Source organism: Pelophylax lessonae, assembly GCF_965119305.1.
Source record: "Pelophylax lessonae genome assembly, chromosome: 3".
Lineage (NCBI taxonomy): Eukaryota > Metazoa > Chordata > Amphibia > Anura > Ranidae > Pelophylax > Pelophylax lessonae.
Genome location: NC_138770.1, coordinates 100,652,626 through 100,678,873, shown reverse-complemented (window position 1 = coordinate 100,678,873; position 26,248 = coordinate 100,652,626). Strand labels below are relative to the sequence as shown.

The following is a 26,248-nucleotide window of genomic DNA, read 5'->3' as shown; positions in this document are numbered from 1 at the left end:
GATCTCCTTGTAATGGCTTAATTATGCACCTTTGGCACACATTTTCACCAAAGGTATCCCCCAAAACCTCCCCTAATTACTACAGTAGGGAAGGTATTTTCCTACATTGTTTCAATAGTAAAATATATTAACTAGCAATAGAAAATGTAAGATCTCCTTGTAATGGCTCAATTATGCACCTTTGGCACACATTTTCGCCAAAGGTATCCCCAAACCTCCATTAGCTTGCCACAAAAGTATCATCAGTTTTAAGAGGGCTGACTCATATGGATAGTAGGCACTACATGGTCAATGTTCAGTACAATATACACAGTTATACACCATCAGTACAGTTCACATTATGTAATATACAGTCATACCTAGGAAGTCATCAGCAGAGAAGTGGTCGGCATCCCAGACCTGCATAGTAAGTCGTGCTGGAATCTTGTACTCTGTCTCATCCCAGGAGAACATAGACTCCTTTTTGGAGATGACAATCTTCTCCTCGGCTACCAGATAATCAAATGGAAAGATGAACCTCCAGTTGAAGTTGCCCTCACCAGTAAGAGAGTGATAGTGTACGTCTGTGTCTTGCTTGTCCTCCTGTTGTCCCTTCAGCCACCTACATGTCCCATCCAGAGACAGTCAGAAGACATACTTACATACAAATGCTAAGGATCATTAACTGTAATGGCATGCTCTAATACTGGGGAGAGTGGGGGTTACTTACTAGAACTTGTGTAAGGAGACTTTTATACAGGTCACTACCTCCATATACTGGCAGGCAGGGTTGTGTTAGGCTTAACTTGTAAGTACTTGGCATGGTCATGGGGGACAAACAACTGTCTTGCCCATTCAGTATCTGCTCAGATTGTGTTGGATGAAAAATCCGGCCGTATGATGACTACATGCATGCCAACATTATCTAGGTATTTGTCATATGAGGTCCAGCATAGTCCAAAAATGGGTTCTGAAAATCCACATCAGAATGAACAACACTTTCTAGTATATTTCTAAGCATAAAATGTAGATATCTCTACATCACACATAGAACTAGGAAACTGTCATTATTTAAAAAAATAGTGCATTTAATCTAGTTAGTTGTTTGCTCTGCCTAGGAAATCTAAACAGCAGAGCTCAACTCTTAATATGGCACTTACCTTCAGACCAACAAAGACCTCTATATGCCTAAACTTTGTCTAAAGCTATATATTGCCCAACTTTTGAAGCTACATTCAATACTACAAAATCATTCTGCCTATTAAAGAGTCAGTCCAGCCAAAACATATTACCGTTCTAAAGAGAAGTTGGTATATTGAAAGTTTTTTTTAAAGGCCAACTCAAGAAAATTCCCCTTGCAATGGGATGGGGTTGCACCTGTACTGCAAGGGTGGGTTAACTGTTCCTTTAAGACTGGTACACATGGGCTGAATATTACTTGGTTGAACAGAAACCTGCCGGCATTCAGCCAGTGTGTACAACAGCATGTCCAACAGAAGCCAGCCTAAAATCCAGCTCCTGTTAAACGGGCATACTTGAAAACCAGCAGCTGATCGCATCCAATCAACACTTACAGCCAATGGCTGTGAGTGCTGACCAATGTGTGCTGGTGCAGGGGGACCCCCCCCATCAGAGCACAGTAGCACAGTGGGGAGATCACTATGCTAACATCACATAGTTAGATCGCTGTGCTAATATCACATAATTAATATGGCAAGCTCCTCACATGCTCCTGTAAAAAAACATACAGTAAGTACCAGGCATCATTTTAGGGTGTGTAAAAGCAGTTTACTTACCTAATCCTCTGCTCCACCAACAGATGGTGCTCCCCTATGCTCCAGCTCCCCTATGCTCACCTGTGGAATGTTCCTCGACCCCACCATGTCCAAAGACATCAAGATTTTAAGCCAGCCATAGACGGTTCAAATCTCGGCCAGTTCAGCAGAGACCAGCCTGAGATTCAAACCATATATAGATAGGCTGATTGTACCCAGGTCAATCGATTGATCAACTTGGGTACAACCAGCCTGTTTTATTTTTCATGAGATCATCGTCAGAGGGGCATTGCTATTGCTATAAATAATCATTGTGAGTTCCCCAAGCCGGGGTGGCACACACACACCCCCCCCCCCCCCCCCCCCCGCGGGAAGATAGCACTGCAGGAGGGACACTGATCGACACTTTCCTGCAACCACAAGAAAATCAAATCATCTATGACTGCCTTTAGAATGCTGGAGTGTGGGGAAAAATACACTGCAGGGACTGGTCTAGCAGTGCAGGGGAGTGGAGGATCGAGTAAGACATTTTTTTTTTCTTTGCTGCCTAAACCTGAATGAGCAGTTAACCCTTGCAATTCCACAGGTTTCCTGGAGTTCAGCTTTAAAATTCTGGTTGTCATAAGACTAAAATTGAGTTCCCAATTCAATGTTCCTACTGCAACCTTTACAAGGGTTGGGGTAAGTCTCACTCTCCTCGATACATTACTATTATGTATCAGAAGGATGGTGACCCCACAAAGCCAGCTATGGAGGTAACATTTATTCCTGAAGTCCTGTAGATGTACAGTTTAAAAAGCCACAGGGTCTACAGTTCTGAGGGCTTACAAACATTAATTCACCAATACAATGTTGGTACGAAGTAAAGCTTAACAGGTTATATCATCCAATGGCTTTTTATTATCTGTAAAGTTAACTTCACAGCTCCATATCCAGTTAAGGCTTTCTGACATTTCTAGATACTTTACAATGAATACACAGAAGGAAGAAAGGCAGGCCCCAATTTATGCAGAGCCAACGTAGGCCATAGCCTAGTGTGGTGTTGCTGCCAGGAATGATACAGCTGGGTCTTCATTGTTGTCCCCGCACAATTTACAGTATACTTTTTTTTACACTTATCTATGTTTTACCTGCTCTAGGTCGATACACTTATGAGAGAACATTATTAGTTTGCTCTAGTCCTATAATCTTCAGTTTTAGGTGTGCTGATGAGTAGGTAAACTGCCCCTTCTAGCCTTGCTGCCCCCAGGATTTGTGTACCTTGCGTGGCTATGACATCCTAGCTTGTTCGTATAATCAGACTAGTCAGTTAACTGGGGTACAAGGGTTGGCCTACAGAGGAGAGGAAGTTTAAACCTGCTCCTTAAGATTGGTCTTTGGACCTAAAATGGTTGCAGGTGGAGGCTTAGTTCATGAACTGTCAAGGACAGTACTTGATTGGTAAAATATCCAAATTCGGAAGTCAACTGATCAGTTTAGAGTGGACTGACCCTTTGAGTAACAAAACTCCTGTAATAGTTTTTTTTCTGACATAAGCAATAATGTACATATTAACGTTACATTAACATTGCATTAAAATTACATTCTTGAGCAGCATAACATTTACATGCTAAACATACACAGCAGAAAATGCACACAGACATAAACCCACATGCCCCACACAGGAAGGAAGTATGGAGCTATGCATATAGATATTTTGTTAACAGATATTAGTGTAGACATGAATGAAGGAAAATGAAAGGAAATGTGGCATGCAGTATACTCCGTTGATGCATCATCTTCACCTTCACAGACAGCTTTCCCTCTGCAGATAACCTCCTTGTTACTGGAAGGTCCAAAAGGAGTTGTAAACATCTATATGTTGCATAGACATTAGGGAAGCAGCCATTGTTTTTTGGAGAATCTTAAAATGTCCCAAATGTAGTTACTGTGTGATACATAAGCCTCAAAACTCGAAACTTCCTTTACCTTTCCTGACTGTGTCAAATCCTCCATCATTTGTGTCTCACACGCTTCCCCTCCCAGATACTGCAGCTCACACTGGGAGGGTTTTTCGCAATGCAATGAGCCAGTGCTGTCAATCAAGAAATTAGTGGGCAGGGCTAGTTGTGGCCAGGTGTTAACTGACAATCCTCAGGCTTATGAATCAGCAGTGACAATGCAGATGGCCACAAGGCAAGCAGGCACAGACTACATGAGAGTGGCAACTCTGCTCTGAATTCAAGAGCAGTGCAGCATCATTGCCACTCAGTTTAAAAAATATGTATTAGGTGGGCTTCACTAGCAGGCTTAAACTGGAATTTGTGGGACTTTTTATGGGGAATAAAAGAAAACTGCAAGTGCAAATTAAATAATTATTAAGTGATGTGGCACATATTATTAAAAGATAAGTATAGGAATATTTTTTTTGTAGAATTATACTTACTTAGGTGGATGCAGCATCTGTCTCTTGCCAGCTCTAAGGCTGAGAACCGAGTGATCAAACACCACCGATCGTTTGGTTTTCAGAGCTCTCTGAGCAGATCGCTGGTGACTGTCAGTCATGGGCTCTCTGCTCTGCCCCCCCCCCCCCCCCAGACACTAAGTCAGGTACCGTGCCAGGCTTGTGGGCGGATTTCGACCATTTGGTCACATGAACTGGCTCTGTGACGTCAGCCAACAGCAGGCTTCAGCCTGCTGTCTGCTGAAAATGGGTCAGAGGAGTACAGAATGAACTGCACTCCTGTGATCCACAGGAGGAGCACAGCCAAACAAGTTTTGGCTGTACTTCACCTTTAATGGGAGGCCATAGTTCTATTTAAAAGTGACCCCTTAATATGTACATGCAAGGCAAAGGATAAGAGTCACATGAACTCTTCAGCCCTCCCCAGCAAGATATACTCACCCATCAGACAGGTAAAAGAAAGTTTTGTGTAATCTCCAAACTCATTTGTCAGAGGTGACACAGGCTTATGGATTATTTTTCACATTCCATGTGACAGCGATGTGCCAATCACAAGACACCAGAAGTGGCAGGTGTTTCACATCACTCCAAGTGACTATATGGAGTGAGGAAATATTTGTTCATCTTGATGGAGAGAGGGAATTACGTGGCCCTTTCCTTTGCCCTGCATGGGCAAATGAAGATTCATTTACATTTTTAATTTTGACTGAAGTGTACCTCTACATAAAATATAGAAATGTCACTGCCTCCCAATGATCTGGCTTAATTTAATAATTATGGGACCAACCCACAGAACAGTCCACACATTAATGTGATTTTACGTGTTCTAATTATCAATCCAGTATACAACCATGGTGTTTGCTCTAGATCTTGGTTAGTTCATGGTTTGCATTCCCGAAATATGGCTGTTTTTGCTGAGCATGATCAGCAGCTACATTTATGGACCCTCTCAGAAACAAGGAGGTGTGAAAGGCACTTACCTGGAATCTGGGAACACAATGCAAAAACAATTTCATACTGTGCAAATAAAAGCCCTCTTATTGTAAACCTTGGTGAAAACACATGAATCACACTGTATGCAGACACACCCACTCCTGGAGGCATCGCTAGCTAGTGGGATTGTGTGGTGGAACCAGGGCGAGAAAGACCTCTCCAGTGCTGAGGGTGGACATCAGGACACCAGGAGTTGGGATTAGAAAACAATTTGGTTTAAAACATTTTACCCTATATTAAGTAGAATTTAAGATATTGGGTCCTAAACAACGTAACTTTTTATGCTAAGTTCAAAACATAACAGTACCTTTAAATATTTCTGCTAGTAAACATGGGACTGCGAGAGGTTTTTTTTAACCCTATATTTCTAAATCAAAGTAAGTGAGCTTGGGTGCAAGTTATGTATTTATATCAGAATTATTGAGAATTTATTTTTACTTGTGGCTAATTTTGCTGGTGTACCTAAGCTAGATCCAATGTATATAAAGTTACTCAAATTAGAATAAGAATGATGTAATTCATTACATATTATAGTTTATTACATCAATTATTTTTTTGTTCTACAATGTATTTCTCTAACTCACTTTTAAAGCTTTTCTGGAAGGTTTAATTTACAACGAGTAAAGCATTTGGAATTAATGCCAACTTCTTCACTGATGTTCCCTTCAACAAATTTTTTAAAATATTTTTTTCTGGTAAGGAATATTATGAACTTTTAGAGGTGATTAAAACATTGACAGTACTGAGAAGTGTAAAAGGATGGTATACTTATCTGTGATTATCTAAATCTTATCTTAATTGCTGACACAGATCAACAGCATGCGATCTGTCCTTGCAAAAAAGCTAGGCCAATGGATCACCTAGGAAAGTTGTATCTTTATCATCAGTTAATTTTTTATATGGACTTATGTTTAATTGTTTTGGTACAGAAAATTTTGAAATGATGAAGTTTCCAATTTATAGCAGTCAAAGCAAGGAATTCAATTTAAATCAGGTCACATTAGCCTGCGAAAGGTGGTGACAATTTGAGTTATAACCCTGGAAGCGTCCAGTAATTTTCCTTCAAACATAATAAATTGGTGAAACATAAATCAATTTAAAGACCTCAAAAACTGAAGAGTATTTTCATGGCATCAAAAAACCCAATAGATCCACCACATTGCAACCCAAAGACCAGCTAGAGATGGGAGCGAGCAAGCAAAAGGGTGTAGCAGACCAGTGCAGTTCAGTGCAGTGACACAAGCAGTGATGAGTGACAGGGGATATGCACAATTGCTGCGCCCAGGGAAGAGGGTTAGGCAGGTTAGAAGGGATGGTGGGGTAGGGTAGGGTGTGGGTGTTAGAAGGGTCCGGGCCGTGCATCATTACCCCTTGACATAGATGTCTGACATCTTCTCTCCTGTCATGAAAGCATCATCTTCTAGAATCACTTCATCAGTGTTCCAAATTATAACACGTAGTTCAAAACTAGTTTTCAAGAGTGCGACGATAAACACGAGGTAGACAAAGAAATCAAACAAAAAAAAGGGAGCAAAAAAAAGCAAAATTCTGTTATTCACACACAACACAAAAGCGTAAAACCGGCAACAAAGGCAGCATGGGAACTGGTGTGTGCGCCACAAGTGTACACAGAAGCCCACACACAACACAAAGTCAACCTTTTTTCACTGGTACGTACCCCCTGACAAAAATGTCACTAGACTTTTCTCCTGTGAAGTAATCATCATCTTCCAGGATTACCTCATCGGTATTCCAAATTATCACTCTAAGCTCGTATCTGGCAAGGAGATAGTGAGACAAGTGAGATGTGGGCACATAGGGACTGAGAACACGGGGAATTGTTTGGAGGTTCTAGATTATCCCTTTTGTTCTGGAATCTTGAATCCACCCAGTTGATGGACAGAAGTCCAAGAGATGTCATTATTTCAAGAGGCAATGCCTATTTTCCAGCAAAGTAGATAGTTAAGTTCTATAATGATTGTCAACTGGAGGAACTGGTTTATCTGCCAGGATATTACTTGGCGAGTTCAGAGTGATATCAAAATGATTAAACTAAAGTTATACTCAAATAATACAATATCAATATTTCTGTCTAAACAAAACAGAAAATAGACTTCAGTAAAACTTTTGGAAATGTGGTTAAACTCCTATAGATAGAACACTGTTCTATTAGACACTGGTACAATGAGGGTTTTCCTTAATAAGATATGATGGCTTGTACTGTAAATCCCTGAAGGAGGGTAAGTGGTTCATTGCAAACCCTTAACCAGTGTACCATCATCCAAACATGATGTCATGCCAGTTGCCTATAAGAGCAGTGTTCTTCCTGTAGCTTTAGTACCCATCAATACAAGGTTAATTCATAATGCAAAACATACAAGGCCACTTCCTAAATAATTCATTTTAAATGTCATTTAAAAATTTAAAGCTGATCTGTAGCCTCCCTAATACAGTTATATTAGTGTTTCTAATGCCCAAAGATGTGGGCACATAGGAGCTGAGAACACAGGGAATTGTAGGATCTAGAACACTGGGAGGTTCTAGATCCTATCCTTTATTTTGGAATCTTGAATCCACCCAGTTGATGGACATAAGTCCAAGTGATGTCATTATTTCAATAGATAATGCCTATTGTCCAGAATAGTGGATAGTTGGGTTCCATAACAATTGTCAACTGGAGGAACTGGTACGTTCTGGCAAGCTATTGCTTGTTGAGTTCAGAGCGATATATTTTCAAACACTTTTAAACTAAGACAATACAATGGTAAGTTTTGTGTCTGAACACAGGAGAAAATACATTTACGCAAATCCTTTAGAAATGATGATGAATTCCTACAGATGGAACACTGTGTGTAAGGTCTCCTTATTAAGATATACTGGGTTGAATTGTAATCATGCTCCTTCAAGGTTATACAGTGTAATCTTAAGCGGACATAAAGTGGTTCTTGGGAAAGGCTCACTCACTGTACCAGTATATGAACATGGGGGTTGATTTAGTAAAACTGGAGAGTGCAAAATCTGGTGCAGCTGTGCATGGTAGCCAATAAGCTTCTAACTTCAGCTTGTTCAAATAACATTTGACAAATAAAAAACTAGTTGGAAATCTGATTGGTTTCTATGCAGAGCTGCACTAGATTTTGCACTCTTCAGTTTTAGTAAATCAACCCCATGCTGTCCTGCCGGTTGCCTAGAATAGCATCATTCTTCCTCTAGCTTTAACACTCATTAATACAGGGTACTCATAATACAAAATATGCAGATACCGTCTTAAATAATGAATTTTTATTGGCTTTTGGATACTTAAAGCTGATCTGTAGCCACCCCAATACAGTATTTGTATTTCTAATGACTAGGTACCTTGTAAAATGTACGTATTACCTGTAAATTACTAGTTATTGTATTTGAAATCACTTGCTTTTTTTCCTATTGGAAGCCCATGCCAGCATTTGAGGAATGTCTGAGACCACTGTGTACAGAAGCCCCTGTGAGTTAGCACATATCAGCCACCAAGACGCCATCATTGTTATTTCATAGCAACATTACCTTTATAGACCAAAGCATGGGCAAAGCATGTTTTCCTTAATCTCTCCTTCAGACCTGTACTTGTATTACTGCTCTTCCGTCGTACAATTTGAAGGGTATTCAATTCTCCAACAGAAATTGAAGCAAGCAAAAGGTAAAGACTTAAAGTATAACTAAAGGCAAAACTTTTTTTGTTAGTTTTGGATAGAGTGGAGAGGGATTAGAACACCTGTCAGTTGTTATTGCTGTCTGTGCTGAAAATAAGGAGATTCACTTCTCTATCTTTCCTGTTTACCATTATTATTGAACGTGAAAGCAAAAGAAAATCCCAAATTTTGGGTTGTCCCCAGAAAGGTAATAGTGGGGATATCTTCCAATAGGGACACTAGTTCTGGTGGGTCCCCAAGGAATTCCCTTAATTTGCAGGAATTTCCTCTCATTTCCTGTTTGGATATGGGATAGGAAGTGAAGGTAAATCCCTGCAATGGGACAACGGTGGTGAAAATAAATCCAACAGGGGTTATAACCCTTCCTTACTCTATCCAAAATGAAAAACAAAAGTTTTGCCTATAGTTCTACTTTAACATCTCCAGAAGATAACACAGGTACAGCTGCAAGACCTTGGTTTCTGTATATGGCTACAGTTCAGCTTTTACACACTTATGAAGCAAAGTATTATTATTAATAATAATAATAATAATATTAATAATACATCTTATTTATAGGTGCCTTTCAGGACACCCAAGGTTTCCCTACAAAGATAGCAACAAGTGCAGTACATGGTTTACATGGAAGCTTAAAAACAAAACTGTTTTTGGCAATGTGGTCCTGGTAGCAGGGAGAGGTTTTGGATAAATCAGATATTTGCATATATATTTCACATAAATAACATAACAAATCAATTCCGTTAAAGGTGTATGGCAGCCCTTAAGCCTTCTCTCAAAACAGATATTTCAGGTCTTATTATTAGGTGACTAGCTGTGTTTCTCATGTCTCCTAGATGTCCCAACTAGAAAACAATTTCAAAATAGAATGCCTGCATCAAGGCCACTCCAGTAGGGTTTCCATTCTTATCTAGCATGATTCAATTAAAGTAGTTCTAAAGGCAGAATGTTTATCTTAATGCATTCTATGCATTAAGATAAAAAAAATCTTCTGTGAGCAGCAGCCTCCCTCAGCCCCCCCAATACTTACCTGAGCAGGGGGAATCATGATATCAGTGGGTCCATGTGCAAGATAAAAAGTGGGCCCTGGGCATTGTAAAAAAATAAAAATGCAGCGCGTGCAGTGCAGCATGGTGAAATGCGGGCGTGGTATAAATTGTGCTAAATATTGGCGTGGCTTAAATGGGGTGTGGTTTTATAGGGATTGAGATGACTTACATAGTGCAGAATGTGGCAATGTTAAATAGAGAATGTACAGTGCAAAGTGAATGGCGGTGGGTAGTATGTGCAGAAGAGGAATATCCAGTGTATGGTGGCGGGTAGTATGGCAGGAGAGGAGTGCAGAGTGTATGGCAGTGAGTAGTATGTGCAGAAGAGGAATATAGAGTGTATGGTGGCGGGTAGTATGTGCAGTAGAGGAGTGCGAAGTGTATGGCGGTGGGTAGTATGTGCAGAGGAGGAATATCAAGTGTATGGTGGCGGGTAGTATGGCAGTGAGTAGTAAGTGCAGAAGAGGAATTTAGAGTGTATGGTGGCGGGTAGTATGTGCAGGAGAGGAGTGCAGGGTGTATGGCCGTGGGTAGTATGTGCAGAAGAGGAATATAGAGTGTATGGTGGCGGGTAGTATGTGCAGGAGAGGAGTGCGAAGTGTATGGCGGTGGGTAGTATGTGCAGAAGAGGAATATAGAGTGTATGGCGGTGGGTAGTATGTGCAGAAGAGGAATATAGAGTGGGGGCGAGTAGTATGTGCAGGAGAGGAGTGCGGAGTGTATGGCGGTGGGTACAGTAGTATGTGCAGAAGAGGAATATACAGTGTATGGTGGCAGGTAGTATGTGGGTAGTATGTCCAGGAGAGGAGAGCGGAGTGTATGGCGGTGGGTAGTATGTGCAGAAGAGGAATATAGAGTGTATGGTGGCGGGTAGTATGTGCAGGAGAGGAGTGCAGAGTGTATTGCAGTGGGTAGAATGTGCAGGTAAGGAGTATGGAGAGTACAGCGGTGGGTAGTATTTGTAGGATGGTGTCAGTAGGGCAGTGGACGGTGTCAGTAAAGCAATGAACAGTGTTCAAATTATTTTTATTATTTTTATTTTTTTTTACAATTCATTCTTGTATTATGTTTTCCACAGTGATTTGAGGGGGGGGGGGCTTTAGTGGACTGTGTTGGCAGGGCAGTGGCCGGTGTCAGTAGTTTTTTGTTTTTATTTATTTATTTACAATTTAATTTGTTTTGCATTTTTTTACAGTTCAATTTTTTTTCAGTTTACTATTCTCAGTTAAAGGACACAGGAGCCACTTGAGAAAAGGAAGGGGCCGTTAAATGACATGTTCCTCCGGTCTTCATCCTGACAGATCCCCCACAGCAAATGGCGGTAGAGGAGAGGAGTGAAGCCAGCTGCGGGGGGGGGGGGGGGGGGCAGTGGAGGAAGACATGGGGGGGCAGTGGGGTATGACCGGTGCAGCTGTGGGGACAGTTGCAAGCACCAATCTGCCTGTATGGCTTTTCAGCTGACAGCTGCATGAGGGAGAGGAGGAGAAGCGGATGTCAGCTGCTTCATTAAAAGCTATACAAGGAGATCAGTGCTTGCAACTGTTCCCCCCCCCCCCGCTGCACCGATCATCCCCCACTGTCACCCAGATACTATCATCCATGGGTGCAGTGTGGGTCAAAGTGGGCCCCCCCCTCAGGGCCCATGTTTAGTGAGCACTCTGCACCCATTGATGATACACCACTGCCTGAGCCCCATCTCGATCCAGTGATGTTGCACAAGAGACTTGACTGTCCAGGACTCTCCCTCCTGAATGGCTGAGACACAGTAGCAGGCGCCATTGGCTCCCACTGCTATCAAAGTCAGTGAGCCAAGAAGGAGTAAGAAGGGGCGGGGCTGAACCGCGGCTCCATGTCTGAATAGACACACAGAGCAGCAGCTCGGCTCGGGTGCCCCAATAGCAAGCTGCATGCTATGGGGGCACACAGAAAGAGGGAGGGGCTAGGAGCACCGGCAAGGGACCCAAGAAGAGGAGGATCTGGGCAGCTCTGTGCAAAACCACTGCACAGAGCAGGTAAGTATGACATGTTTATTAATTTTAACTAATGTGGAATCAGACCCAAAGGGCACATTCCTGTAAGATTACCATGCTAATCACTTATCCCCAAAGAACTCCTTTTTAATAATTCAGCAGTAAGTGGGACATCATCATTAAATATGGTGTTATCACAAGGAATGAAATTAACTATTGATCACTAATTGAAAAATGTGTGTCCAGCACTGGACTTTCGACAACAAGCATTGTCTTAAATATAGCTTGATTCAATTGATATAGATTGACATATAGATAGATTGATATAAGGTCAGATTTTGAAATGGAGAACATTATTATCACATAGAAAAGGGTTTTCTTGTACCTTTTTGGTTTCCTTGGAGAGATATCAATGGCAGGACCTGGAGCTGGCATGTCCATGGGGAACATATCTACCCACATTTCTATACGACCCTGAAAGAAATAAACCTTGCTTTAGGAGCACCTCATACTGCAGCTAAATCATTATATTTTTTTGGCCAAAAATGTCTTCATTGAACAAAATAGCTGATGTCATTAAGTATGTGAACTGGTGCACATTTTGCAGATTAAGAACCTTTGCTTTTATATTACCTGTTCAATTCCTGGCTTGTCTGGATTTAACAGGGGTCGCGTCTCTACATGTTCCGGAATCAACCTGCAGCCAACTCGCGGGATCTCCTCCCAGTGCTGAAGAACTGAAAGGGCCAAATGTTCATCTGTTTGTTTCTTCTGACCTGCAGGTACAATATTGTTAGAGGATCCCAAAGGGTAATACAATGAGTTCTCCTTCCAAGAGAAACAATAGTGAATTAAACAAACTCATTTTTTGAAGGGCAATTTGAGGAAATGGTAGTCTACTGGCAGGATCTTTCTCATTGGAACACAATTAATTCCGCTTTTAGGTGTTTCATTGGCACTGTTATAATATTGTCACATTAAATGTACCAACAGATAAACAGCTCAACAATGAAACTGTAGGTACCCATAAATCCATAACATATTCTCTTTTGAACTCAAGGTTTGGGTAGTCTTCAGTAGAGAGACTATTAGTACAATTTAACTAAGTAATACATTTTTCACAAGAACATTGTGTAAACTCTACCACACAACTACGTCTTTATGACACTTGTCTTAGAGCCGAAGCCCAGAAGATGATCAGACAATGTATTTAGTTGACATACACTATATTACTAAAAGTATTGGGATGCCTGCCTTTACACTCACATGAACTTTAACCACTTTAGCCCCGGAAGATTTTGCTGCTCAATGACCAGGCCAATTCTTTTAAGATGGCACTGCGCGAATTTAACTGACAATTGCGCGGTCATGCCATGCTGTACTCAAACAAATTTTACGTCCTTTTTTTCTCACAAACAGAGCTTTCATTTGGTGGTATTAGATCACCTCTGCGCTTTTTATTTTTTGTGATATTAATAAAAAAGTGCGAAAATTTTGCAAAAAAATTTACATTTTTTACTTTGACTGTTAAAAAATATTCAATATATTCAATTTTTGTCATATATTTAGGCCAAAATGTATTTAGCTGCATGTCTTTGACAAAATAATTCTCAATGAGCGTATTTTTATCCACTTTAAGACTGGAAGATTTTACCCCCTTCCTGACCAGGCCATATTTTGCGATTCGGCACTGCATTATTTTAACAGACAATTGCGCAGTCGTGCAATGCTGTACCCAAATGAAATTTACATCCTTTTTTTCCCCATAAATAGAGCTTTCTTTTGACGGTATTTTATCACCTGTGCGATTTTAAATTTTTGAAAAAAAGAGCCACAATTTTGAAAAGAAAACAATATTTTTCACATTCTGATATAGAACATTCCCCCAAAAAAATTTAAAAATCGAAATTTTTTAACATTTTAGGCCAATTTGTTTTCTGCTGCATATTTTTGGTAAAATTTGAATATTTTGATTGGTTTGCGAAAGTGATTGTTGGTGATCAAGGGGTTAAATGTATGCCTCATGCTTACTCACGTGTGTGGGGGGTTCTGTGAGAGACACAGAGATCACAGGATCAGCTATGCCCAGCTATAGGAGGAGAGGAGGCAATCGCCTCCTCTCCTCCTCCGGCCCGACTCCCGATGTGTCTAGCGTGCTCGCTGCCGAGACCACTAGGAGTCCAGCGACATAGGTCTACGTCGCTGGACATAGAAGAGCCACAGTGCCATAGTAGCAGCACAGTGAGCGGTCTTAAAGTGGTTAATGGCATCCCAGTCTTAGCCCGTAGGGTTCAATATTGACTTGGCCCACCTTTGTAGCTATAACAGCTTCAACTCTTCTGGGAAGGCTGTCCACAAGGTTTAGGAGTGTGTCTCAGGATTCAAACTGAATTTAATCTTATACATATGAGAAATTGTATATAGCAGTAGCATACTGGAGGCACAAACATAAGATGCTGTTGTGAAAAAGATTACCAGGGGATCAGATTAAAAGCAGTATCCTATAATAAATTTATGAAAAAAAGTTTTGATTGAAGTTATTTAAAAAAAAAAAAAAAACATACAAAACATCAGTTTATATACTTTGAAACTTTCATAAAATCAACATATTTAGCACTGGACCAAATGCAAACATTTTGCGGCATAAGAGAATCGCCTCACCGTTTTCATCTTCAATTTCAGTGGGACCAGTGAAAACACGATTTAGAACTTTGACTCGTCCTCCGGGGCCATAGTGGGGGCCATCAATTTTCCCTTCTTTGCAGAGTTTGGACAAGATCTGGGTAGGTTTCATGGGGTCTCTCCACATATTATAACCATGTCTGAAAACAGAACCAAAACTTTTCTTACTTGTATCTTTCTTGTAGACTCTGTCAGAGCTGTTTAGACCTCTAAATGTAACCAATATGGAATTATGTTTTGTGCTTTTGACTACTCCCAAGAGCATTGCTAAAATGAAAATTAGCTGATATCCTAAACAAAAAACCCAGAACATTTTTGTCTGTGCTTGCCCTGCTTCAATGCTGATGCGTGTGTGGTAGCGCTGGACTACTAGAAGTGAGGTACTAGTGCTTTTGGTTTTGACCCAGAATGGGTCTTCCTTCAAATGGACTGGCAAACAGTGGCTACCAGGGCAGCCATCAGGGGGGGACAGCCCATACACATGTAGGGGGCCCGGGCGTTCCGAGGGGCCCGGCCGCCCAGGCCCCAACCATCGAGACTGAGTTGTTGCTGCTGTAGTAACTAGCAATTGCTAAAGCAGGGCAGGGCGGCTGCAGAGTAAGCTGACGCAGCTGAAGGGATGTCTCTTTGCTGAAAATATGAGGCTGTCTCTTTACTGGATTGGGATGTCTCTTTGCTGAATATATGAGGCCGTCTCTTTGCTGGATTGGGATGTCTATTTGCTGAATATATGGGGATGTCTATTTGCTGGATTGGATTCATTATCATTATCATGTAAGTTGTAAGAGTGGTAAAATAGAAGTGGGTGCACTGAAGGACTCGGTGGGATGGCCAGTGGGCGGATTCAATGGGACGGCCAGAGGGTGGGCCCTGGGGAATGTTGGTGGTGAGGCCAGAGGGGTCCATGCCTAATTGTGCAAGGGGCCCCAAAATTTCTGATGGCTGCCCTGGTGGCTACGCCATGTAGTAATGGACCTTGTCCCGTTCCTGGGCCGCTATCACCTATATTTTCACCTATATTTTCAAAAGAGGACTTGCAGTAAATATCAAAGTTTGGGTGGATGTTAAGGAGTGCCCTGTATAAAAGTTCATGACACTTAAAGGTTTTATTTGACAAAAAGTATCAACATATGCCAACAGGTTTCTCTTTGAATACTTTTTCTTCATGTCTTTTTGATAAATTTGTGCAATTATTTTCAGTAAATTTACATAAGGACTAAGCACATATTATGACCAACTTAGGGGTTTAAAAGAATAGGACAATTGATGTGTACTAAGAGATAAACAATTACAAACATATAAGGCAATATATCTGATTATACATACATGGCGTATGTCTGTGATATCCCACATGTCGCTCTGTGCTTGCTGTAATAACGGTTCTCCAGATCGATCTTGGTCTCTCCAATCAAGTCATCAGTCCCCACCAAGTCCCAATCATAAACTGCCACTGTTAGCATGGACTCCATGGGGAATGTGGCCTCAATGTCAAATGACCTAGTAAAAGCAATTTAAATATAGAAAAAAAAATATCATTAGAAGGCACTAGGAAAACAAGCTTGGAAATATATACTGGTCACCCATAACAGTATAAACATGGACAGGTAAAATGAATAACATTGATTCTCGCATTACAACTGAAAGTGAGTAAAATATTTTAGACAGCCAGTGAAAATGTTGTCCCTGAAGTGGATGTGTTGAAAGCAGAAAAAAATGGGCAAGTGTAAGGATTTGAGTTACTTTGACAAGGGCCAAATGTAATGGCTAGACAAATGGGCCAGAGTACTTCCAAAACTGCAGGTCTTGTGGGATGTTCCCAGTCTGCAGTAGTCGGGACCTAACAAAAAAGACCCAAGCAAGATAAACCAATGAATCAGTGACAGGGCCATGGGCAGCCAAGGCTCATTGATGCATGTGGGAAGCGAAGCTTAGCCCATGTAGTCTGATCCAATAGATGAGCTACTGTAGCTTATATTGCTGAAAAAGTTATGGCTGGTTCTGATAGAAAGGTGTCAGAACACACAGTGCATCACAGTTTGCTGCCTATGCGGCTGCATAGCTGCAAACCAGTAAGGGTGCCCATGCTGTTCCATGTCCGCAGCCAAAAGTGCCTAGAATGGGCATGTGAGCTTCAGAACTGGACCATAGAGCAATGGAAGAAGGTGGCCTGGTCTGATGAATTCAAGAATGGTTTGAGGAACACAACAACAAGTTTGATGTGTTGACTTGGCCTCCAAAGTCTACAGATTTCAAACCAATTTAACATCTGTGGAATGTGCTGGAAAAACAAGTCTGATCCATGGAGGCCCCATCTTGCAACATACAGGACTTAATCACTTTTCGCCAACCTGGTGCATATATGAGGCCGGGTAGCTGCATATATGAGGCCCTAAGTAAACAGTTAACTGTGCTAAGAGTGCGTTCCCAGCACAGTAACAAATGGGTACCAGAAAGCTCCTAATGCATATTTGTGATCGGGAGCTTTCCGATCATGTGACCGCTGTGACTACCAATCACAACAGTCACATGATTGGAACGGTCCCTTTCGCCTCCTGGCATTTGGATCCAATTTAATGGTGGGGAGACGGCAAAGGTAAGGGGTTAAAGGATCTTTTACTGATGTCTTGGTGCCAGATATCACCGCATACCTTAAGAGGTCTAGTGGAGTACATGCCTCGATGGGTTATGGTAAGTGGTCATAATGCTACCATGGCTGTTTGGTGTATGACTGTATGTTATATGTTGCATGTTGTGTCTGTAAACACAGGACATATTATACTGAATGGCTCCTATGAAAGATCAACATGGCTTCTGTCTGGTTCATTAAATTGGTCTGGATGGGCCAACTTTGTTCTGACAGACAAATAATATAATATGGGTGACTCACTTTCCAAAGACAGGATTTAGTTGTTTGGAGATGTAGTTCTCTTTGTCTTTGATTTCAGTTTTGCCCAATTTTATAACAACATAAGGATCAGCTTTCCCATTGATGTCAGCAGGATGTAAATCTGTAGCCTACAAGGTAAATGAAAAGTTAATATTTTTCACTATTACTACTTTGGGTTCATAGGTTTCTCTAATAATAATAGTCTACTTTATAATGGAATAACTACAGCTTTATTGGAAAGCTTCAGGAATAGCAATGAATGAGGCCATGGAGTAAACAGCCAGAAAAAACTTTCTGCGCAGGCATTGCCTTTGCATCAATAAACCCTCCAGCAGCTCGCTACAATAGACTTCTCCCTCAACAGTAGATCCATCCCAACAACAACTGACCCCCAGCATCATAAGACCCAGCTCAGCAACAACAGATCCCCCACCAGCAAAATTAGACCTCCCCAGCAACAATAGACCTCCCCCCCCAAAAAATTACATCCCTTCCAGAGACAATATATCCCCCAGCAGCAATATTAGACCTCCCTAGCAACAATAGACCTCCCCCCTGAAAATGACATTGCTTCCAGAGACAATAGATCCCCCAGCAGCAACAAGAGACCTCTCCAGCAACAATAAACCCTCCTGCAGAAATAGATCCCCTCCAGCAACAATAGATCCCCCAGCAGCCAGCATCAATAGACACTGTAGCACACCCCAGCACCCCTTGCCATTACATACATTCATTGCTGGAGGTGCCTGAACTGCATTACCCTGCGTTCCGGCTGAAAAAAAGCCCTGGTTGTACCAAGGACTACAGGGTTACGTTTAAGTAGCTTGATTAGTGATTTTAATTCATCTGTTTGTGAACATAATTTTAGACACTTTTTCATATTAAATATTGTGATATAATGCACTAGGCTGTTAAACCCTCTTTTGTTCATTTTTTGAGGCCGTGGAGTGCCTGTGAAATAAGCAGGACACAATTGGGACCAATTTTCGATCTAAGGCTTCACCAATCCCCCAAGAAACTTCTTCAGCCAGTAATCTCATACCTCTTTTTACCCCCCTTCATGAGCAAGCACTGTGTTACTTTAACTGACAATTGCGTGGATATGCAACGCTGTACATAAATAAAATCAATGTAATTTTTTTCCCCACAAATAGAGCTTTCTTTTGGTGGTATTTGATCACAACTGAGCCTTTTATTTTTTGCTCTATAGACATAAAAAAGGCTGACAATTTAAAAAAAAACTAACAATATTTTTTACTTTCTGCTATAAAACATATGCAATAGAAAATATTTTAAAAAATCACATTTATTCCCAAATTAAGGCTAATATGTATTCTGCTACATATTTTTTGTAAAGAAAATCCCAATAAGCGTTTTTTGATTGGTTTGCACAAAAGTTATAGCGCCTACAAACTATGGTATATACCAGGGTTATGCAAACTGTGGCCCTCCAGCTGTTGCAAAACTACAAGTCCCATCATGCCTCTGCCTCTGGGTGTCATGCTTGTGGCTGTCAGAGTCTTGCTATGCTTCATGGGACTTGCAGTTCTGCAACATCTGGAGGGCCACAGTTTGCATATCCATGGTATATACGAATATATTTATATTTCGTATATATATATTTTATACTAGTTATGGCTGTGATCAGCTACTTATAGCGGGACTGTAAGATAGCGGGGCTGCGATATTGCAGCGAACAATCGGACACTAACTCACACTTTTGACACTTTGTGGGAACCGGTGACATTAATACAGTGATCAGTGCTAAAAATATGCACTTGTCACTGTAGTAATGACACTGGCTGGGAAGGGGATAAACATCTAGGGTGATCAAAGGGTTAACTATGTGCCTAGCCAGTGTTAATGTGTAAACTGTGTGCTGCTTTTACTAAGGGAAGTGATTTATTTTATTCCCTACTTTGCAGGGACACAAAATCCATAATTTCCTCCCTGTTAGATTGGAGCTCTGCCTTGTTTACATAGGCAGAGCTCTGTTCTGTGTCTCTGCCTGATGGTCAGCAGGTGCCGGTGAACATCCAATGGCTGGCACCCACAGATTGGCTTCTGCTGTGAGTAATTCCAGCGGCAGCGCGTGGGCACGCCCCCTAGGCGGAAGTGCAGAATCACGTACATATATATATATGATTCTGCACAGGAGGGCTGCCCTGTAGCAGTATATCTGCTATGGGGCGGTCAGAAAGTAGTTATATAACAGAAAATGTTTTCTCTTAGTCCCCCTGAAAAGTCCAACTAATATTTTCTGATCTTTCCAATAAGGTAAATCTACATTGGGGTGAAAGAAATGTTGTGGGGCGTGCCTATCAGCATTTTCTTTACTAATTAACATGCCTATGGTTTATCAATCAGGCTCAGCACCTGGCCACACCTAGGAAGGTTTTGTTTAAAAAAGTTTGTGAATTACATAGTAACAGAATTTGGTACTTGTTGAGTCCCCGTTCACACTAAGGCGACCTGTGAGGCGACCTGGTCGCCTCACAGGTCGCTGTAGGTCGCCTTCCATAGGGAAGCTGCGGACCCGTTCTAATAGGAGCGACACAAGTGGCTCCGACTTAGAAAAAGGGTCCGGAGCTTCTTTGGGGCGACCAGGAGGCAACCGCCATAGACTTCAATGATATAAAGTCTGTGCCGGCCGCACCGCGATCTCAGAGGTCGCCCCGGGAAGTAGCATCGCTCGTATGTGAACGGGGCCTAAGACTGTCAAACAAGTGTCCTGAGCTTACAATATTAGGCCTGGTTCACACTACATGCAGTGCGAATTTGCTGCGGATTCCGCACAGCATCAAAATCGCAACCCGTTCATTTAAACCAATTGTGGAGTGTATGGTAAGTTAACGACATGCCAAAATCAGTTTGCAAAACGCTGTGCGATTTGCAGAATCGGATCGTATGGGTACGAACAACTATGCAATCCAATTCTGGTGCTGACAAAAAAAGGGTCCTGCTTGAGTTTGGTGCGATTTGAGCCATACAGAATGAATGGTTCAAATCGCATTGCTTCAGAATCGCATGTGATTTGAACAGGAATGCAGTGCAATTCCTGATCAAATTGCATCGGGTTCCCACAATGCACCAGTGTGAACTGGGCCTAAATTAATTATTATGTTTTCCCTTTAAAAATGAAACGTAACTCTAAACATTCATTATCAGAAAAACCAAAGTTGGCTCCACCTTTCCTTCTTTTCTCCTTCACAGGCTTTATAATGTTCATTAGGAACATATTATATCATGCAAAACATATTGAAACTTCTCACCCTCACAACGTAGACTCGTACTAGCACATTCATGGGGTCATTACTGGGAATTCCTTGGAACATGCCGAAGTTGGGGTCGTAGCCAGCTTCTTTGGTGACATCATCAGGTAGTGGAACCTTATACACGCACATAGAACCCTGTTGAGAAAATACTTCATATTTGTAGCTGAATTCATAAATCAGAAAAACACAAGTGAATAACTTTCTTTGTGTGGTGGAATCTTCTAACACCCAAATTCAAGTTAACTATAACATCAGTCCAATGGCTATACACCTAGCAATTTTCTATAAATTTCACCCACCTTTTGAGGCACTGGGGATCGCACATATAATCTGTTCTGGACATTTTATAGATAGGCAACTCCTATCCTCATATTGATTAGTGGTTCCAAATTAATAACTACTGCAGTAGGGAACAGACACAAAAGGATACACTCTGCATCTTTCCAAAATAACTGTTCGGTTTTATTTGACGCAATTAAAGGCTTTTATACACATGATTACGTAGGTATCACATTTTTATTACTTTTATGGTAACAAGGGGCGTAACATAGGCAGGCTAATTCTAATCAGGACTCGAAAGAATGCAAACATGTAATGAAAACATTATAGTGCTGTGTGCACAATATAGTCGGTTCACACTAAGGCGACACGACTCTTTACTACTTCGGGAGCGACTTGTGCATTACAATGCACCACGACTTCGGAGCGACTTGCAGGGACTTCACATAATGGAAGTCTATGTAAGTCGCTCCGAGGTCGCCCCGAAGTAGTACAGGAGCCTTTTTCTAAGTCGGAGCAACTTGTGTCGCTCCTATTAGAAGGGGTCCTGTAGCGGTCAATGGACTGCGAGGGAGCGCCACTTGTCAGGCTGACAAGTCGCCTGACAAGTCGCGGCAATGTGAACTGGCTCTAAGTGTATGTGCAATACATATGTAGCACTGCCCCTGTAGGGACTGCTGAATATTAACTCTGCGGACTCCCCTGGTTACCAACACACAGTTAATAGTAAATACAGTTCCTACATTCCTCTTGGCTCTTCACTTCAATAAACAGTATAGGGATATTGGGTTTTTTGTTGTTTATTTTGTAATGAGGATAGGAGAAGGGAATAGTAGGATACTCCAATTTAACTATTCACAATATATGAGGACTTTTTTCTTCACAACTCCGCTTGTAGATATGGAACAGCCAGGCTGTTAATTCATCCTGCCACTTTAGATGAATGGGGTTAAAGCGGAGTTCCACCCTGGATTTTTTTTTTTTTTTTTAATACCCCCGGGACAGTCAGGGCTAGTGCATTCCACAATGGCTAGCCTCTGATCTGTCCCGGGTTGCACTTACCTGTTAGGACAAATACTTACCTTGCAAACGTCTTGTCCAGCGCTGCCATCTCAGATGTGGGCAGCTTGAAGCCAGCGCGTCCTCTTCGGCGTCTTCTTCCGCCTTCTTTGGTCCCACGATGCTCTGCGCCGGCCCCGACGTCACTTCCGGTGAAGGGGATGACGCGTGCGACCCGGAACTGACGTCGGGGCCGGTGCAGGCGCAATGATTCCTGGGAGCTATGACGTCCAGCTCCCAGGAATCATTGCAGAGCCAGGAAGTGACGAGGGGCCGCGGCCGAGGAAGGAGGAAGAAGGAAGTAAGGTAAGTATATTTTCTTCGCTACGAGATAAGTAAAAAAAAAAAAAAATATGCGATTATCCATTTCTTTTTCAAGTGTCCCGGAGCGAGAAGATGGAGGTAAGTATAAAAATAGGGTGGAACTCCACTTTAAGTCTCTTGCTTTCTTTATCCTCTTTCACAAGATGACTTTAGTGAACAATATCTTATCTTCAGGAACAATATCTTATCTTCAGGATACTTTCTCTAGCATCCTCTCTCTGCTGACACCCATCCACTGACTATCCTATGAGCAGGGGTGGCCCCCTCAGGTCAGGCCCCTGGACACGAGTTCCTGTACTCACGATACTGCAGCAATAGGGCCTCCAGTGTTTCCCCTCTCAGTCAACTTCCCAGGATCTCTGGGTTCAGCTCCTCTCAACCGCTCCTCTAGCCCTCAGGACGACCTCCTGCGACCACATAGCACCTCTACAGAGGAGGAGGCAGCCGCCCCCTCCCTTCCGGGACACCGTTCTCCAACGAAAGACCCAGAGCATATGTGCTCCTGACTTTTATACATTATCCCAGTATGCTCCGAGGCGACCTGCCCTCTGCCAATCATCACGACTGTATCAAAAGCCTATGCACCCATTCGTCAGGTTTCCTCCACTGTCCAACATGCCTCCCTATTGGACCAGCGTGAAACACTCTCTAAACTGAATGAATCGCATCCTGAGCACAATGAGCAGAGCTCACTAACAGATCCTGCTCTCTGGTAGGCAGACAGCAATATACATTTACCTGCAGCCTCTCTGGTAAGCAGATAGAGCTCAAAACTATACTCTCTCACTAGCACCTACCTAGGAGGGGGCTACATTTACAAAATAAAATACAATAATATACAGGATGTACAAATTTCCTTTACAAATCCAAATGAATCATCAGACACTGAGCAGTCATACAACCAGGAGTATGATCGATCACGAATGTTCGGTTAATGGTGAAGTTGAAACTGCTAAACGAATTGACAGCCTCAACGGAATTTATTGATATGGAATTTTAACTGAAAAAAATTGGTAATTTCTGTGTATCTTTTGACTTGGAAATTCTGGATGGACAAATTTGTCAGAATATAATAGTTGGTTGATTACGTTTGTTTTTCAACTTATCCACCTTGTAGTTCACTGATAATATCCATCAAACCCGTCTGTTATTTAAATGACCTTACATGATTGTACGCCTGCATGTAATGAAGCTGTGTACATTACCATCTTCCTGTGTGTACACCTCCCTTTCCTTGTTTGCTTTGTAAATCCAGAAACTTTATTTCAATACAAATTATTGAAAAGAATAAAAAAAAATGTTAATTTCCTCAAAAGTGATCGGTTTTTTTTATCATGTTCCAGAAGAGCAATTTTTATTTCCGTCTGCTCGTGGAAACTTGAAACCATCATTTTATGTCTTTGATTGCTTTGCAATTTTGACAAAATATGGACTCCCCTTTTCTCATTCCATGCATCAGGTTATTTCTTAAATTGGGTTTAAGTTTACTAATGGCAAATGGACTGCGCACTTTGCAAGTACACTTGCTCCAGAGCTTAGTAAATGAGGTAAAGCTTCACTTTTTAAGGATACCCAATCACATGCAAGGAAAATAAAAAAAATACATTTTGCTTGCACATGATTGGATGATGGAAGCCAGCAGAGATTCCCCTAATTTACTAAACTCGTGTGCAACTGCACTTGCTGAGTGCACATGCCCTTGCAAAGTGCTCAGTCTATTTGCCTTTAGTAATCAACCCCATTATGCCACAAAATTAAATAAATACTGTTATGTCCATCATTTTTATTGTGCCCACCAGTGTTATTGAGCCCAGCAGCACCTATTGGGCACTTTTTGATACTCACTTTAAACCTCCCCACTATCCGCTCCTCCTCGCTGACTGTGTCATCATCATCCCCGATCTTCCCTCTTAGTAAGTTGAATGTGTGCAGCCAGTCTTCAAAACAGTCAAATTCAGTTTCTAGTTCTTTGTTGAAGACCTGGATTTGGCCAAACATAAGGAATAGAGTCAGGAGACAGCAAAAATTCATAATCCACATGTGTAGAAATCATAATACCCAGAATCAAGAGGAACTTCACTCTCAATCAACATTCACTACTTTTAATCCTTATGCTGCTAGTATTAGTAAATAGATAGGAAATGTTATCATGTTTACGTTTTAAACTTTTTTTGGGGGTTTATTTAGTTACTTACTGGTTTCCTGCCTATGCAAATAATGTATGCATCCCAGGAGTCTTCAGGAAAGGAGGAGGGTTTTACATAGTTAGTGACGTTGAAAAAAGACACCAGTCCATCCAGTTCAACCTATGATGTGTGTTTGCTGTTAACCGTACATTGTATACCCCTCTATATTGTGGTCTTTAAGGTGCCCATCTAATAGTTTTTTGAAACTATCAATGCTCCCTGCTGATACGACTGTTTGCGGAAGAGAATTCCACATCCTTACTGCTCTGACAGTAAAGAACCCCCTACGTACTTTAAGGTTAAACCTTTCCTCTAGTTTTAGTGAGTGGCCACGTGTCTTATTGTATTCCCTTTCTCTGAATAGTTTGTTCCTTATGCAAGGGTCGCCAGTACAGTATTTGTACATTGATATCATATCCCCCCTTAATCGTCTCTTCTCCAGGGTTTTTTCAGCTAAGCACACCCTCCTGCTTGTATGCCTGAACTAAGGGCAAATGGATTCCAGGAAGTCATTGCTACATGTATCATCTGCCCTTACTTAAGATGGCTGCAGTCAGAAATGTTGGAGGGTGTTTTCCAAAGTGAGTTCTCAGCAAAATAAAGCACAGAGACATTGATAAATGAGGGAGTTTGCTTTGAAAATTAAAAATGAATTCAATTGCACTTTATTTTTGTGGCGCTCAGATGCAATGTAGTTCCGCTTTAAGCAATATGGTCTGGGTTTCCAGCAGTCTGACACCCCCTGTATAGTTCTCCTCTCAACAAACTTCATACATCCTGAGCAGCATTGTTTACTGGAGTATTGTGCTGGGGGCATTTGGGACCACTGGAGATCTGGACTGCCATGCTCTGTCTTTGGTCTCAAGTTTTTGGCACAGCCAGAATATAGTTTGAAATATAATAATACTGACTGCATAACTAATATAAAAATGGCGTCAATTTAACTATATACATTGAAAAATAATAAAAAAACATTTTTTCAGCATCGTTGTCTAATGGTAAGAAAACTATTTATAGACTGGGAGAAATGCTGTCTTATCCATCCTATAAATTCATATTATTTTATTTTATTATAGAATAGCTAATTACAGACACTGCCATTGCTAACTTTCTTCCAAAAAAAATCTTGTTTATTGGCTGCTAAGCTTATCCTTTGGCTTAAGTATTCTGAGTTACTAACCTGGAGCTAGTGAGAAGATAAGCAGGGCCGGCCCTATCATGGGTCCCACTGGGTCCATTGGACCCAGGCAGCACTTGGAGAGGGGCAGTAAATTGACTCCCAAGATTTTTTTTTCCAGCAGTTTTGTGTGTCATCAGTTTCCGGCACGTTACGGGTGGCATTTCCCCATCTCATACTGCCGCCCATAGTGCAAACTGAGGGGGTGGATCGTCTCCTCTGGGGAAGAGTATGAGGGGGTGTAGCGTCTCCTCTGGGGAAGAGTATGAGGGGGTGGAGCGTCTCCTCTGGGGAATGTCCCTCACATGATTGTGGTGTGCGCAATGATGTCAGACATCAGCGCACTCCATGTCACGCAGGGTAGGCTGGATCTTCTAGGGCCCTGGGTGCGGCAGACACAGGAGTGAAAGGAGGACAGAGGACAGACAGTGGGTGTTTGGTGGATGGCTCCAGTGGTGAGTTATGGAAGAAGATAACAGTATAT

At 41.7% G+C, this 26,248-nt stretch overlaps 1 protein-coding gene across 12 annotated transcripts in view; it reads right to left on the bottom strand.

Moving 5' to 3' along the window:
* Window positions 1-26,248, bottom strand: part of OTOF (otoferlin) — a 588,950-nt gene that overhangs the window by 16,450 nt on the left and 546,252 nt on the right. For 9 of the 12 annotated variants that reach the window (XM_082249402.1, XM_082249406.1, XM_082249407.1 and 6 more), the window contains 9 exons: window positions 24,247-24,381; window positions 20,737-20,874; window positions 17,465-17,592; window positions 15,904-16,074; window positions 14,557-14,717; window positions 12,529-12,671; window positions 12,281-12,369; window positions 6,869-6,967; window positions 360-601 (listed from right to left, as the gene is read on the bottom strand). In XM_082249402.1, the coding sequence (XP_082105528.1) occupies window positions 360-601; window positions 6,869-6,967; window positions 12,281-12,369; window positions 12,529-12,671; window positions 14,557-14,717; window positions 15,904-16,074; window positions 17,465-17,592; window positions 20,737-20,874; window positions 24,247-24,381 (1,306 nt within the window). Of the gene's footprint in view, window positions 1-359; window positions 602-6,558; window positions 6,658-6,868; window positions 6,968-12,280; window positions 12,370-12,528; window positions 12,672-14,556; window positions 14,718-15,903; window positions 16,075-17,464; window positions 17,593-20,736; window positions 20,875-24,246; window positions 24,382-26,248 lie in introns of all 12 variants that reach the window. The other 3 variants (XR_014225011.1, XM_082249403.1, XM_082249397.1) reach the window with 1 other exon arrangement.